At 44.8% G+C, this 16178-nt stretch overlaps 1 protein-coding gene across 1 annotated transcript in view; it reads right to left on the reverse strand.

Moving 5' to 3' along the window:
* Positions 1-16178, reverse strand: part of LOC144159889 (uncharacterized) — a 57646-nt gene that overhangs the window by 33659 nt on the left and 7809 nt on the right. The window contains exons 2-4 of the mRNA XM_077691546.1: positions 15696-15918; positions 8316-8472; positions 2785-2900 (exon numbers count right to left, since the gene is read on the reverse strand). Coding sequence (XP_077547672.1) covers positions 2785-2900; positions 8316-8472; positions 15696-15918 — 496 coding nt within the window. The remainder of the gene's footprint in view (positions 1-2784; positions 2901-8315; positions 8473-15695; positions 15919-16178) is intronic.

The raw sequence follows: 16178 nt of genomic DNA on the forward strand, positions 1-16178 counted from the left end.
CCATAAAGGTGTTTTTCTTTTTTGTTACCGTAGCGTTACGACTAAGCTCGCTGCAGACGCCGTTGCGTTACAAAGGGGAAGCCGCCAAGCATCATCAAGCGTCAGAGGGGACCGTTGTCCCCTACGTTGCTTTGTTCGTTACCGTATTTGCACCTGGCTTGTTTTTTTTTTTTTTTTTTGCGGAAGAAAGTAATCGTTTCGTGAAATATGGGGTATGCTTCACAAACATGGTCACGTAAGACCATGTCGCTTACTTTAATCGGCCACTGTCGTATAAGGCAACTCCAAAACAGCGGACTGCTGTGCAGCTAAAACGAGCATAGTGCGCCCAGTACGGGCAGCAGTGTTCATCGGTACTTTCATGTTCACGTTTATTTTCGTAACTTTCATTGTTTACCCCACCATGCTTACTGCTGTAAAACGAATATGCATTACATTAAAAGGGGCCATGCAGAAGTTTGTTTTAATAGAAAAATTTTGTGTGTTGTGGTATCCCCAGCGATTGACCTGAAGGAAACGATGCTTTATTCGGCGGCAAAGTATTCAACCTAAATAAAATTTTGATTTCCCTGCCAAATCTTGTGTTTTCGTGACGTCTGCAATGATTTCATATGTGCTGGGGAGCCTTGTTTACCGTTAGTCAACCTAGATGGTGTCACCATACCGCGCCGGGCCACTTGCTGCCTTTGTTTTTGATGGTATTTCCAGCCCTCTTGTTTTTGTTAAGGTAGAAAATAATCGTTGCGTGTTACACGGTGTTCGATCGACAAATGAGGTCACATAAGACACCGTCGCTTGCGCCAATCGGCCAGTGTCGTCTGAGACAAATCAAAATCGCCGCAGTGCTCTAAAACAGCACAGTGCACGCAGTACCAACAGCTGGCTGTACGTATCGGTACTTCTACGTTTCCTGCGCGCAGTACCGACAGCTGTACACATCTGCACTTGTATTTTTACGTGCACTTTCGTGACTTCCACTGTTCACCCCACGTTCTTACTGCTATAAAAAGAATGTGCCCTAAATGTAAGCGCACACAGCAAGTGCAGCAAACCCATTAGCCCTGCTAATTTGGTTTGCTTTTCGCGGCCTCTGCCAATCTCTGAGCTGTCACATATGACATTATAGGTTCTGCTGCGGGAAATGAGCTATCCGGTCCTATGGTCATTCCCTTTTTTTCCTAATTATGTATCTTCTTTGAACGAAGTTTACGTAAAAAGGGTGTCAGTACGAACCTTTCGGATGAACCAAACTTCTGGTTTATCTGCATACCCCTTTAGGTGACTCATCCATCTTGATATTGCGAGATTGCCGCATCTGCCTGAAAGCTTTGTTCAGCTTGTTGAGTTTGTCTCGACAGCTGAAGGGCACTGAAAGGTCATATAAGATATTTTTTTGTGGAAACTGGAGCGTCGCAAGAGCCCGAAAGTACAGGAAATCACCAATGCTCAAAGCAGCCAGAATGTAGCCAAATCGTCCCACAAAAAGTTCCATCGCCACGAGGCTCGAAAAGTCGCCAGTTTGGCGAAAATCGCCAGACGTGGCTAACCTGCCGGCGAGCGACCACAGGTACATGTTACATAGGCCCGAATTTCGCGAAATGTGAACACGCTTCTTTGTGATAAGAAGTGTTTGCTTCCCGGTTCTTTCTTGCAGTAGCAGTACATATGTTCACAGTGCCCGGACATCTTGACTCAGCGGATAATCATATCGCCGCAAAATTTGTAGCAGGCGGTCTGTGCACTAGTTCACCGCGAATGTGTTGATTTCATATGTACGTGCATAAAACCTTTCTCCGCTTGTCAAACAATTCATTATTAAAACAGTGGTAAGAAAGACCCCTTAATGAGCATTGTCCAAAAATTTTATATTATTGTTAACTACCAGCTTTGTCTGCAGATAAGTTGACACAACCTTTCCTGCAAACTCTCAGTAAAAGGAATACGCTTGACTTTCAATTTTCTTAACTTTAAAAGGACGTGATTTATTTTATACTTCTACAGTTACACACTCTTCTTTGCGTTTTTGTGGCACTGTATATAAGTTTGGGCACCAAAATATTTCAATCCAAGCCAATGATGAAACTAGGGCGACGTTCGGTTGGACGGCGGCGCATGACGACAGAGATGGGCTAGCGTCTTGAGCGCCGAATAGACGCAAGCGCCATATTCTTCATAGTGTATGTTGTAACAAACTCTATGACTTAAGCCTGCCCTCAATGGTCGCGCTCTATTTATTTCCCATTTAAATCACCGATTTGTACTGGTCGTCTGCGCCATTCGTGCGGGAATTCTGGCAGTCATATGTTGTATCTCGAAGCTTTTTATTAGGCAGACTATGCGGAATTAGGGTTTCCAGGAGTACAAAGTTTTTACTACAGTCGCCCTTCGAATGTAGGCTAAGAAATGCATGGGTATAAAGGAAGCCGCTGTCTTTTGGGTCTGTGACAGGAGGTTTTATCTTACAACGGCAATGTTTTAATATTGTCGCAAGGAGACTTGCCTGTCCAGCTTGCCTACGCACCGAGGCAGTAGCTGCATAGCCAATGGCCAGTTAAGGCGATTGGCCATCATATCTGGTGATGCCGTAGGCAACGAAGAGAAAGATGAAACTCGGTGTCCGGCTGAGACTCACGAGCTACGGTCTAGCTATCTGCTCGATTATCACCAAATACGTCTTGCTCCATTCTTCGTCTTGCTTCTTGCTTCCCCATAACAGTATATATATATATATATATACTTAGTGCACAATGTTTATCTCCAAACTTTACGAAATGCAGGACTTGCCGCAAGATGGTCCAAGCAAAGGATTTCCAGTCGGGGCCGATTGGTGAGAAGCCCAGGATGATGAATGTGGCCTGGTTACGGCCAATGGACTGAGCTTGCAGCACTTGGTCTATTTTCTGCAACAAACATGGCAAACACGACGTTCGACTAAATATGTCACGTCAAAAACCTCGCTGGACGACACAGAAAGGACGAGTCAAGAACCACTTACAAGAATCTAATACATCATACACTAATGCAAGCACGCTGCCGGCTGAAACAAAAACCCCTTTTCATTCTGAACGTGTGCTTTTTGTATTGTAATTCATGTTTTGGACGCCGTACAGCAGATGCTATAAAAAGTATGGCGGCATCCCCGAGTGGGTTCAGTGGACCCGCACTCATCTTTATTCCCTTATTAATAAAATAGCGTGGAAGAGGCAGTGGTTGCGTCGGATGTGTGGAGCATCGCGCTGTGAGTATGTGGGGGAAATATTGTAGCATACTTATACTCCAATGCTTATTCTTTATTTATACTGCTGAGATAATATTGTAACCTGTGGATAAAACAAGGGGGGGGGGCACGTTTAATTACTCAGCACACGGAGAGTCAAAATGGTGACCCAGCTGGAGCAAGAGTACCGGCAAGAGAGCTTCGTCCTTCTCTTCGTTCAGTCCCGTCTTGCGCTACCATTAGCGGGATTGACCGCGTCGCCACTGTAATAGACACCGCTACAGTATTTAAACAGTTCGAAAATTTCCTACAGCCACGTGCATTCGAAGTCACAAGCGTGGAAATCTGGGGAATTCCTTTTAATGCTCAAGGCTGCCACTCGTATTACCGGCTTTGAGAACCTCAGTCGTAACATTGTTTCAAATATTGCTGCGGATTTGGTTAATATGAATGTTCCAACAGCGGCAACGGTATGGAAGTAATGACGCGAATTCCTGACGTGCAGTGACAGCGAAAATATGCCGATATCCAGCATCCAGGCGATTACGAGACAAACGTATTCCTAGACGGACCCATTTTGCCTGACGAATCTAAAAATATGCCATGCCACGCGCCATTGTTAACAATGTATCGGTAGAAACTACTCGGTACTCCATGTAACCGAACATTAAGCCTAGCAAAAACCAGACGAAGGATGTGGAAAACGAGGACAAGCGTTTATAAGGACAGCACCTGTCGTTCTCTGCCACGTCCTTCGTCTGGTTTGTGCTAACGGTAGTTTAACTTAATAACGAACAAGTGTCCTGCGGAAGTGAGCGCCCAAGGAACGCCGCGTGACGTCGCACGTCACTCCAAGGCGGCTGGGAGGAGCGAGCGCTACCACCCGTCGCATGACGTACGCTACAGGCACGTGAATCTAGTGCCGCACGTTCTTTTCTCAGCCGCTCTTCCGTGCCTCCGCCCCAGAGACTATTTCGGATGCTAGGAGAACACGATGATTACCGCTGTGCGGAACGGTTTCAGTTGTTTTCACGCAAAGTAGTAGCTCTTAAAGAGATTCCAAAGTGTAAAAGCAAATTTGTGCACAAACGTAAGCTACCGTTAAGCTGCCCTAAACTATCGGTATACATGTGTGTCGGTAGCTTAGGGCGTTGTAAATACCAATATACCACTAGGAGCGGGAGCAGTTCCTTATTAGCGCAGAAAATACAAAAAAGCGTAAAAAACAGCGGCGACGCCCCATCCACTTCCGCGAAGTATAGTTTGAGTTCTCACGAATAAGTGGTGAAACGGGATTAGTGAAGCTTCCTTAAGCGTTTTGTGAAACAAACACGGCTGGAGCATGCCACGTGCAAATGCAAAATAATTGTATCCGGGGACTTTTGATGGTCAGGCATTTTTTTACAGAACACAAACCACAGCAAGCACCCATCATAAAATAAGATGCCACATCCCAGGTGGTAAGGTGTGTTTAAGTTTATATTTCATTGAAATCTTTCGCTTTCCATACAAGCGCAGTCAAAAGATTCATGCGTGCCGGTGAACGCGAGAGTCTACCGCACCTACTCACCACTAGCACATGTATACTTGACACAGCCAGCGGCAAAAGCAGATATCTTTACAGCGATCGAGGAGAAACGAGACAGCCGTACAATTGTTTGACCGAGTCCAAGCGTTTTTTCAACACGTACTACCAGGTGAAGGCACGTGCTGGATTCATTCCCAGGAAAGCTTCACCGACGTCACCCTTCCCCGCCAATAAAGAACGGTGGCTTTGCTTTCGAATTTGCTGTACAGTGCCACACCAAGATGGCTCCAAACAAACCATTTCTGATTCGCTGCGAAAACATTGATAGCCAATCAGGATAGGCTTTCAGGAAGATGGCGGCGATTGAGTACTGGTGGGGCCGGCGCCCTCTGGCCTCTTTGCGACGTGCTCGGAAATGTCACAAAAATGAAAGTATTTATTTCTCACCAAAGAAGCCATCGTTGGATGCCGAACAACAGCTGAGAGGGCTACGGAACGGGCGATCTTTCAGGTGAAACAAGAAATTACTCAGCCTTTACGGTCCTTCTATAGGTAGAAGCTTGCAAAAATGTTGAAATGTTGTTCATTAAAAAGAAGTACCTTAAGTCAATAACAACTGCTCGAAATTTTTTTGCAAACTAAAAAAATTACACTATAAATAAAAAACCGATAATGCAGTGGCGGTTTCCCAGCCGTTTTCGCACAATTTCTCTATGACGTGAAGGAATCATGTTTGTGCGATTGGGGGCCGCCCTCCTAAGCCACCGCAGAGTAACCTGATTGGCCGTTTGTAGCGGTGCCTGAAGTTTCACTCGATCCTATCACTCCAACGCTATGATAACTTCGTTTTATGTGCTGGCCCATAAAAAATCACTTTTCCCTGTGTTACGTCAGTGTTGCATGAACCTTAAAGTATTTTCATAGCTCTTTTCAATATGTGTTATTTTTATTAAAAATGTCTTTTGTAGCTTGAATTCCGCCAATTGGGATATCAAAGGCCACTTCTTTCAAACTGAACATAGTAGTATTATTTCTTTGTGGCCCTATTGACGCCCCAGTGGAAGCCGTGCGTTAGTACGCCTGGCGTTTACTTGAGTTGTCAGGGTGATCTGCGTCGTATCTCGGGATGGCAAGGCCGAGGTCGGGCGCACGGCTGTTTCCGTGGCGGCTGAGCCCGGATAACATCGCAAGTAACATCGGAAGTATGTCATCGCGGTGTACGAGTCTTTCCCGAGTGTTGCAGAAGAAGGTAATGATTTCGCACTGAAGGTACGGAAGCACAGAGAAATTTTTAGAGCGAAAGCTCTGCGCGACAGCTCCAAGGTAATTCATCGCGTCGCCACGACCTTCGGCCGCCGGCACGCTAGCTTTGCCTTTCTGTCTTAAAGAGACCCTGCAAAACGTTTTTCAACGTCTTTTTCAAGTCTTAAATGCTTTCATAACGTACTCAACAGACACATCCGCTACTTAGAATACTGGGTGACAAAATACCTGAGCCAAAGTTTCCGCTTTATGCCCACCTGTGCCGCACGTACACGAAAAATGACCTTAAGTGCCTAGTGCCTCGCGTTTTATGCCATTAATTTACTTCTGCATGCAAAAATCTAGTGTCCTTCACTGCAATGTCATTTATCGTTTAAGGAGTTCCACACAACTGTTTCGCCTTCACGAACGCCTTAAATCTGCCTACTCTTGAACGCCATGACCACCGAATGAAACCCAGAGTGTTGACGTAGAAACATAGCTCAACTTCGAGATAAGACAATTTTTTTGCACTTTTGGTGGCGAAGTTCTAAAGCAGACGAAGCTCACTAAAAACAGCGGCAAAAGTCAAAACATCTCGTTAGCCATCGGTTTGAAATTTTTAGCTTTGGCTACCGCTGGGAGGTGACGGCAGCTACGGAAGCCACTTTTAGAAACGGCTCACATTTTTTTGGAAACCCTCTTTCGGATAACGTTTTCTTTCAGAAAAAAAAAACATTTTTAATCCTTGTAAGACGTTCTCCTCTACCTTCAAACTTGTCTTTTTGGTCATTATCACAAGCATGCCAAGCACATTTATTGCCTTTGCGTTTTGCAATGTAGCACGGCTCGCCAAAATAATGTCATTCGGTAAGTTGAGGCCTTAAACACTTATTGTAATTTTTTTTGTATACGTGTGGTACGGGTATAACTTGGAAACATCCTCAAAAGATTTTTCTCTCTTCCGTAAGTAATGGCTTTCCTCGAGCGCTTTAATTACGTTATTACAGCAATGTAGTGGCTATTCGGCACTTTCGTTCTGTTGCAGCAATAAACGCTCTTGGTGACAACTTGAGAAAAAAGCCATAAAGGAAAGCAAAAACGGAAGGCGGATCTGCTGCCACGGGCAAATCCCGCTGCACCGCTCCGTGCTCTAGCACTCATCAATGACCCGTCGTGCCAGCACTGCCCGGCGGCTGTCCAGACCCTGCCACATCTGGTCCTGGAGTGCCCCCAGTTTGTGGCAGGGAGGACCGAACTGTTGGGCGCCTTCGGGGGAGGGGCTCGGCCCCTCGAAGAATTTCTGTGGCCGCCAGGCAGTGCCAGAGAGCGGGACGGAGTCCATGAGGGCCTGGGGTCGTACCTGGATGCCTCAGGACTCCTCCCGGCTCTCCGCTTTCTCCCCACATAAACTAAACGGTGTGTGTGTGGGTGCTTCGTTTTTTTTTTCTTGTGTTTTTTTTTGTCTTCGTGTTTTAGTGTTTACCTTGTATATATTGTACATATATGTCGTGCTAGACCTGTATATTTGTATATAAGTAACCTCTCCTTCTCTCTATCCTCCCTTCCCTGTACAGCTGTTTTCCCCATTCCCCACACCCCCCACACCAGCAGGCGTTCCGGTGTCCACCCTTAGGTGAGACAAACTACGCCTGCTGGTGGTCTTTCCTTTCCTTGTTTACAATAAATTCATTCATTCATTCCGTGCTGGCGATGACAACCGCTGCAACAATGCTCCCTGAAGCGACGTAAAGAGTGAAATCGCTTATCGGAAGTGTTGAAGAGTTCCTTTAAAGCTTCGCTTGCTCCGAGCGTCTCCAGTGGGGTATCACGTGACTAGGCGAGGGTGAAATGAGTACTTCGCCTTATCGCCCAGCGGTGGCTGGGCCATCTGTCGGTGCAGTTCAGCACACCTGAACCAGGTGACTCTGTGGGTGTTTAGAGGCGCGATGTAGGAAAACACTGGGCTGATTGAGCTTACAGGAACAAAGAATCAATAAACATACGCACGATGCACGCACACGAAAGCATTGCTCTGCTGGAGCTCGGTTTCTGATTGGATAGAGCTCGGATGAAATGCCAGCTGGTCTGTCAGAGCATGCCCTTCAGAGCAAGCTGATGGATTAGTCCAATCAGCCAGCATATAAAGCTTGAAGCCCGGCTGCGAAATTTCAAGTAAGGTGAAGTTTTACGAAAGGCTGTGTGCACAGACTTCGCATTCGCTCTGGAAAACTGGGTTCAGAATTGTTAAACCGGAGCCATTTTTCCCTCGCATTTAGGGCAGTACGGGTAGGTAGTGCGTCGAAGGCCGTAAATTTGCAGACTCACCTTCATTGCGTTAAGCGCTTCCATCACTTCGGACTTAGACTGCGTGTACGGGGAGATGTCGATCATCGCATAGTGGAAGATGCGATCGTTCCAGAAGTCATCCATTATTTTGTATAATATGGTTGAAGCAACGACTTGTTCAAGTTTCCTGTAGTTCCTGAAAAAATAACGGACGTACGAGTTGAGTTTCATTCGCTGCAAATGCTTCAGCGCCAAGAAAGTAGGATGTGATTTACAAATAAAACAGTTACGCCTTTCACCTAAACCGGATCCTGATAACATGTGAAAAGCATGGCAGCACTTCCAAGATCGAGACAGACTAATGTAACAGAAGCGTTGCCGTTCTGCAAGGCGACCTACTGTTCGTTATCCCGTAGAACTGCTCGGTGGCCTGGCTACGTGTTACCTTAATGTTAGTGCTGCGGAGAAACTTGCGCATCTTGAGGCTGCAGCGAATAAACAGTGAAGAACTATATGTGTTTTCACCCAGCACGTTCTCCAGCATTTAAAGCTGAGGAATGGGCGCCAGCTTAGCGTAGAAATTCTGCAGTTACAATAAATAATACACTGTCACGGAGTGATCAACAAAGCAGGTTCTGATTCAGCATATAATAAGATGATATGTAATATTAAAAAGTCTTCTGATAGACCTTCGGCGGTTTCTAAATCTAATGTGAAGCTCCGAGCTCTTCACAGCCCTTGGATAATTAATAAACTCCCTAAGTCAATCCGAAAACGAGAAAAAGTGTACACATACAAGCCAGCGCCGTTATAATATTAAGTAAAAATATCGATACAAAAAGTTCTCTAACGCTAACAGGAGCTATCACTAAAACACAGCTAAAGAAGATTTTTTAGGAATAAGATAGAGGAAGCACACATCGCTGCGAAATATAAATAACGCCTCCTTTTCCAAAATCCCGTACGTTCATGCAACGGAATTAACATACTGTCGCGTAGACGGCAGGACAATTTCTTTCGTGGACGCGTCAAAGACGAAATGTCAGCATCGTGCAATCCTTTGTTTCGGCTATACGTGTCATGCGCAGTGGACAGCCCCCTGTACTGACCACGTCGTTAGCGGACTAGCATCCTGCGCCCATGCCGGAGTCGATCAGCCGCCTTCACTGAGTTGCCTAACTTTTCCTAGTTAAGCGCCACACCAAATAAATTGGTGTATCGCCAGTCTTTTGTTCGCGCCTGCGCCTACAAGAACGCCGGTATACTTTAACGCCACTTATAATGGGGCGTTCCACATTAACAATGTATTGGTAATACAGTACAGAATAAAAGGCAATGTGAGAGAAACATTTTGCAGAAGGATCTCAACTCGCCACCAGCTGCCGTGGAACCATTACGACTTTCCTAGACTTATCCCTTTTTCCTGACTAACTCTGAAAAAGTCATAGCCACAATGAACGAGATAACAGTAGCCATAGCAGGCATTGACAATATTTCATTGTTCCCTTACTTGTAATAATGATCATGTTTTTTGGCGCGCTATTTTCTCAACAATTAAGAAAAGCAACAGAGATTCCGGAATGTTTAAACGAACAAAATGTGCTGCGGATTACCGTCCGATCTCCATTTTACAACCCTTAAGAAATGTTTTTCAACAGTGTCTCGTAAACGGCTGTACAAAGACTTATAAAAGGTTAACATTCTCTCACAACATCAATGTGAATTTGCTCCTTGCCTAGCAACTGTCTCTGTCGTGCTCTCCGTCATAGATAAGGTTAGAACGGCAACATACTCCGGATGCTGTGCCTGTGCATTACTTGCAGACCTTAATAAAGCCTTCTACTTTGTCATACACGCAGTACTTTGTCAGGTAAACTTGAAACCACGGGTGTAGTTAGTCCATTTCTAATTTTAAATAACTATTTGAAGAATAAAATGCAGAAACCTGTTATGTCGTACATACTATCATACTTAAAAACAAATAAAGACGTTCCGCGATTGTCTATACTCGGGCCAATATTATTTTTACTGACATTAGTGATTTTCCAACCTGGTTCCCTATCTATGAGTCGTTTCTTTGCGCCGATGGAAGTGTCATTTTATAACCTGGTACACCAGTTGCTAGTATTAGATTTCACCTGAGCGATGAGTTTATTAATACTCAAGTTTGGTGTCGTAGAAACAACGTAAACTATAGCGTATTTAGGATACATTTTATGGATTTCTATTCCCAACAAAAGCCACTGGCGGCAGCTCAGTAATTATGTCTAATATTCATTACATTACATTTTAAGCATTATGGGGCGCTCATTGATGCGAATTATTCGTGATACAATTTGAAGTACAATACGCACATGACCCACGCGATACGGAATGCTGCCTTTGGAATCAGCTTTCGTAAAGACCACTGATTGTTCAAATCATCTACACAAATCTAAATGGCTTCGCATTTGTTCACAGCCAACTTGACTACTGCACCGTATCGTGGAGTAACGCATGCATATCCAATTTAATAACCCTCAACGTCTGCAAAACCAAGCCATAAGTGTTATTACTTTCAGCCCATGCCGAACTAGCGCGCTTTTGTTATATATTATTGCATACTCTCGCTCACAAATTTGGGAAAAAACAGACTTGTAATTTACCTGCACGAATCTGTGACGCTCAGTTTATTTGCCATGTGGAACCACTATTGAATTAAATATCCAATGGATTCATTTTCGTTCACAAATTACTCCTACCGAAAACGCGCATCAATAACGACAAGCTGAATACTATATTTGCATATTTACAACCCTGAGGTACTGGAATTCATTCACGATGGGAATAAAACGATAACCTCGCATACTAAGCTTTAAGAAAATTTTTATTGAATATTTATTAAACCCAAGCAATAATTTCTTAACTTGAACTCTTTGCATCCTGCTTTTATCATAATGACCACCACCACCATATTCATCATCATCATCGTCGTCGTCGTCGTCGTCATCGTCATCAGCTTATTTAGGTCCACTGCAGAGCGAAGACCCCTGCTATTGCCCTCCATCCACTCCTCTCCTGTGCTCCGCGAGTCCGTTCTTTGCCTTCGAATTTTTTTATGTCGTCTCGCCATCGGGTTAATGGCCTTCCTCTTGTTCTAGACCCGTCTCTGGTGATCCATTCTGCTACCCTCGTGCCCCACCGGTTGTTAGTTTGTCTCACAACAAGGCCAGCCGAACTCCATTTATTCGTTTTAATTTTAACACTGATTTTTTCTACTCGAGCTTGTTCCCAGATTCATGTAGCTCGTTTCCTGTCCCAAAGCATTATTCCAATCATTGTTTCCACATGGCTGGTTGGGGCGACATAAGAATGCTTTCCTGTTGTTTAGTAAGGCATCAAGTTTCTGCTAGGTATGTCATTACCGGTGGAACGCAGGAGTTAATTGACTGATTTTCTTGTTAGGGATAGAGCTAGCATACTTTTTATTTCTTGCGAGTACTTGGCGAGTGCGCCCCAGCCTATTCCTATTGGGTGGTGGATTTCTTTCTCCTGGTTGAGATGAGCACTGAACACCTGTTTGAGCCAGGTACATTTTTATTTTTGTTCTAGCGATTTGTTAACTGTGCTGAAGAGGGCGCATTAGCATGTTTGTTTATCCGCACTTTAAATTTACTCACATTTATTTTTAGCCCCACGTGGAAGCTGTCTGATTTTAGTTCTTCAATCATTTTTGGCACTTCTGCAGATACACTGTGCAACACTACGTCGGCTTCAAAACTCAAATGGCTCAGGGATTCCCCATTTATCCATGAACCTGAGTTCTCCCTGTCACGCTTCCACAATACCACCTACAGATATGCTGTGAAAAGTTTTGGTGAGATGTTATCTCCCTGTCGCACTCCCTTCCGGACTGGGAAGTTTTGGTTTCGCTTGTAGGTTATTTTTCTGCCCGTATATCGCTAACATATATGTCGTGTAGCAGTCTTATATAGGTATCTTCTTTATTAGTCCTGTAACGCTTCTAACACTGCGGCGGTGTCTATTGAATCAAGCGCTTCTTTCTAGCCTACACATTTCATGTAAAGAAGTTTCCGTCTTAACTCTAGATGAGTCGAAATCGCTTAATTTGAAATTTCGGTTAATTGAAATTTATTTTCTAGCCCGGACAATTTTACAATTGCAACATAAATCCCATTATATTGCTAAGCTGCAAGTTTTTTTAAAAAAACGTTGAACTGACCGTCATTTCTCGGTAAAATACAAACTTTTTAGGCGCCAATACACGACAGTGCTCTGGACTATGTCGGCGTCGCCGCAACTGACGCAACGCACTGCCGATAAAGCGGCAGGACGGTTGAGACTCACGCCCGAGTACGCATCTCTTTCTTCTCAAGTCCTAAGCCTTCTTTATGGCGCACAACTGCGTGTGAGCTGTTTGCACTGTGGACGCTGCAGGCATCGAATTTAGCCGTCAGTCTGAACTGTCACGGCAAACCGACAGTACCCCACACTCTAATTGGAGGCGTAACTCGAGATTCGAAACAATATCAAGGGAGGCGTGTTTCGGACTAATTCCAATGCTGTTATTGTGTTTTTCGTATAATCGGATGTTCGGTTAATTCGAAGTTTCTTGCGGTTCGCGTGGACTTTCTATTAACTGGAGTAGACTGCACTTGATCGATAACATAGACGGGAGTCACTTTCGAGGACCCTTTTCTAAATTCAGCGTGGCCTCTGGGTTGAAAACCTAGGACATCACTTTTGCGATTAACTATTAACTTGGTAAACAGCTGGTATACATCCGACAGTTGGCTGATAAGTCTGAAAATGAGCCTGGAATATGCTGGTACGTCTGACAGTAAGCTGAATTCCAGATAACAGTGGAATCCCAGATGAGTCTGGATTTCTCGCTACCTTTGTATCTCCGTTCTTATGAATCATAACTCTGTTGGCATTCTTCCAGGCTATGGGAACTTTCAACGTCCTTAAGCATTCTAAGAATAGTTTAGCTAGCCTTTTAGTGGAATATATCTTGCCTTGTTTAAAAGATCCACGGTTAAGCCGTTGCCTCCTGAAGCGTTTCTACTTTCCATGCCCTTAACTGGCTTTTCTAATTGTTCTTTATTTGTTTCAGGAACATCGCAAGCTAGGCTCATAGGCTCATTAGCTTCCGCTTGCCCGACGTCGGTGTCGTATAGCCTGATGCAGAATTGTTCCGCCACTTTTCTCACATCGTCCATGTTGGGCGTAATGATACCCTGTTTGCCTCACAGCGTGTGCATTCTGTCTTTGCCGATGGGTAGCTTCATCTTTGTTATCTACAAGCTCCTTCCTCTCTCAAGCGTTTTCTCGATAACTCCCACGTTGTCCGCACGAATTTTGTACGCTTTACATCGGTGAATCAATTTGATCAGCTAACTTAATTTCATTCACCGTACTCGGCAATGTCATGTTCTTACGTTTTCAAATAGCCTCCTTCGTTTTCTGCGTCAGATTGCCAGTTTTACTCCTGCATGCTGCTGTTAGGTCCTCATTTAACATGTCAGCCCTGTTCTTTCTCTCATCGACTGAAAGGGCGAATTTGTTCTGAAGGATTATTTTGAACTCCTGCATCCTGGCGCCAACTGCCTCCATGGTTGGTTTTCTACGTTTCCCTGGTTTCCCTCTTTCTCTTTTTATATTCAGGCTTTTTTGAACATCACCGTTTTATGATCACTGCTCCGAATCTTGCCTAGAACGTCCACGTCCTGCACAATGCCTCGGTTGCCGCGGAAAATAAAGTCAGTATAGTTGAAAAGGAATGCGCTGGCAAGGACGGGACGGAAGGAACGAGGATACAACGCAGCGCATCATCATCAGCACATCATCCTTTTTCATCATGTAAAATAACGAAGTAGCTCCCCTGATAGCTTTGTCGGTCAATATCGCTGTTTTTATTCCCGTTGGGACTATTTCACGTCCATGTACCACTAAATAAAATAACACATAATCTCACCACTCGTTTGTTAGTCAATGCAAACGTCAAACGGGAGTCCGCAATTTTACTGCCCAAGGCGGCAGGTAAGGAGAAAGCGTTGCATATACGCCAAATTCCAGCGCAGGAGGCCTGTACCCTACTAGCACGACTACCGCCAAGTGACAGCCTAGCCCTTGCCGCCACCACACCACACAGCGTCTGTGTAACCATGTAACCTCACTGAGCGACTTATAACAAGCTTGCCAAAACAGTTTTACCGTCTGCATTTATTTCTCTGCCCTTAAGCTTCTCCAGACTGCAAAACTCTTCCCAAGATTCAACTCGTGTGGATACGAGGTGATCCACACGATACAGTTTCGCTACTTGAAGGTAGCGTCACTGTACGCAACCTCCACGACCATCACGACGGTTCAAGTGCAGGATTACAGCCGATTTGCTTTTTCATTGCTGCTTCAACGACCTTTGCTCTATCTTTGTTGCTCTAACGGCGAAGAAGAAGTGCAGTGAGGAAGAAGAACGAACGAACGAACGAACGAAATAGGCTCCCGCAGGTGCTACACACTAAACTTTTTTACACCCTTTTAGCCAAAAAGGGTGTAGCATAGGTGGAAAAAGGGTGTTGGGAGGCCTTTACACCCTTTTTCTTGAGTCTCAACACCCTTTTCCTAGCTCTACGCCCTTTTTTAGGGTCTTGAGCATCCTCAACACCCTTTTTTAAAGGTGTTGAGCTCAACACCCTTTTTTCATCCATACATCCTTTTTTTGCCAAAACACCTTTTAAGGGTGTTAGCCGTGGGACAAGATTTTTACACCCTTTTCGGCCAAAAAGGGTGTAAAAAAGTTTAGTGTGTACGTGTACCCGTTCACGTGTTCTGTGTCGAGCAGGAGGCGTGATTCCTGTTCCCTCAGTCACAGCCGAGTGAGTACGCCATTTGACTCTCGGCTGCTAACTCACGGTCGTATCCGAGTGGGTACGAATACTGGCTCTAACTCCGTTGACCTAACGGACACAAATTATTCCACTGCCGATGTCGTTTATTTATTTTCTTTACACATTTATACTGAGCTTTTTGAAACGCAGGATCAACGAATTGCTAAACAGCTTGGTGGTTAATATGCTCTACACTACGGCGATAGTGAAAAGTTCCGAGGGCGGTATCTGTATACAAACAGTGCTTTTTACATATGTATATCAGCTTAACGATTTCTCGTCAGTACTCCTTTGGGAGGCCACAATTTGCTCTTATTGTACTTTTCTGGGCTCAAATAAATGTTTTTTTCAGCCATAACACTTCTTCCTGGAGTAGACAAAAAAGGCCCAGTAAACAATTACGTCTGCGCCGTTGCTACAGCAGCGCCACCGCTTCCTTGCTACTGAATCGTCGGTGCAAGCCAGCTGTTCCGCCAGCATCTCATATGAATAGCCCTCGCTGTAAAAATCGCTTCTTGGCAGAACTTACAGGAAATCGATGGAAAGGCCGAACTGGTCATTCTTTTTGTCACGGGCGTTGCGAAGGAAGTGCTGGACGTCTGCCTCGTAAGGGCCTTCAAAAGGGTTGCGCCCGTCCTTGTACAGCGAGTCCAACAGGGTCATGTCGCACAAGCCAGCGTCCGCAAATTTAAGGTCGTTGCCGAAGCCCGTCCCGTACACGCATATCACCGCCTCCTTCTTGAACTGGAATTCTGGAACGAAACAAAGCACCCTTCAGATTTCGTGTACACCAAGCATTTTTATGCAAGCTGAAACGTACGCAAACCGCGCGGAAACAGGGAATCCGGCACACACGGCACTGATGCGTGTGGCGCGATGTACAGTCGCGGGCAAATAAAACGCGGTAAAAAAAAAATGAAACAGACACTGCAAATGCGCGATTTCTAACCATTCAAGTCAATTTTTTTTTCTTTCTTCCATTCAATTTTGCCTGTTCTAATTCATTGTTTCG

Source organism: Haemaphysalis longicornis, unplaced genomic scaffold (genome assembly GCF_048455015.1).
Source record: "Haemaphysalis longicornis isolate Haplotype H1 unplaced genomic scaffold, Haemaphysalis longicornis Haplotype H1 scaffold_10, whole genome shotgun sequence".
Taxonomy (NCBI): Eukaryota; Metazoa; Arthropoda; class Arachnida; order Ixodida; family Ixodidae; genus Haemaphysalis; species Haemaphysalis longicornis.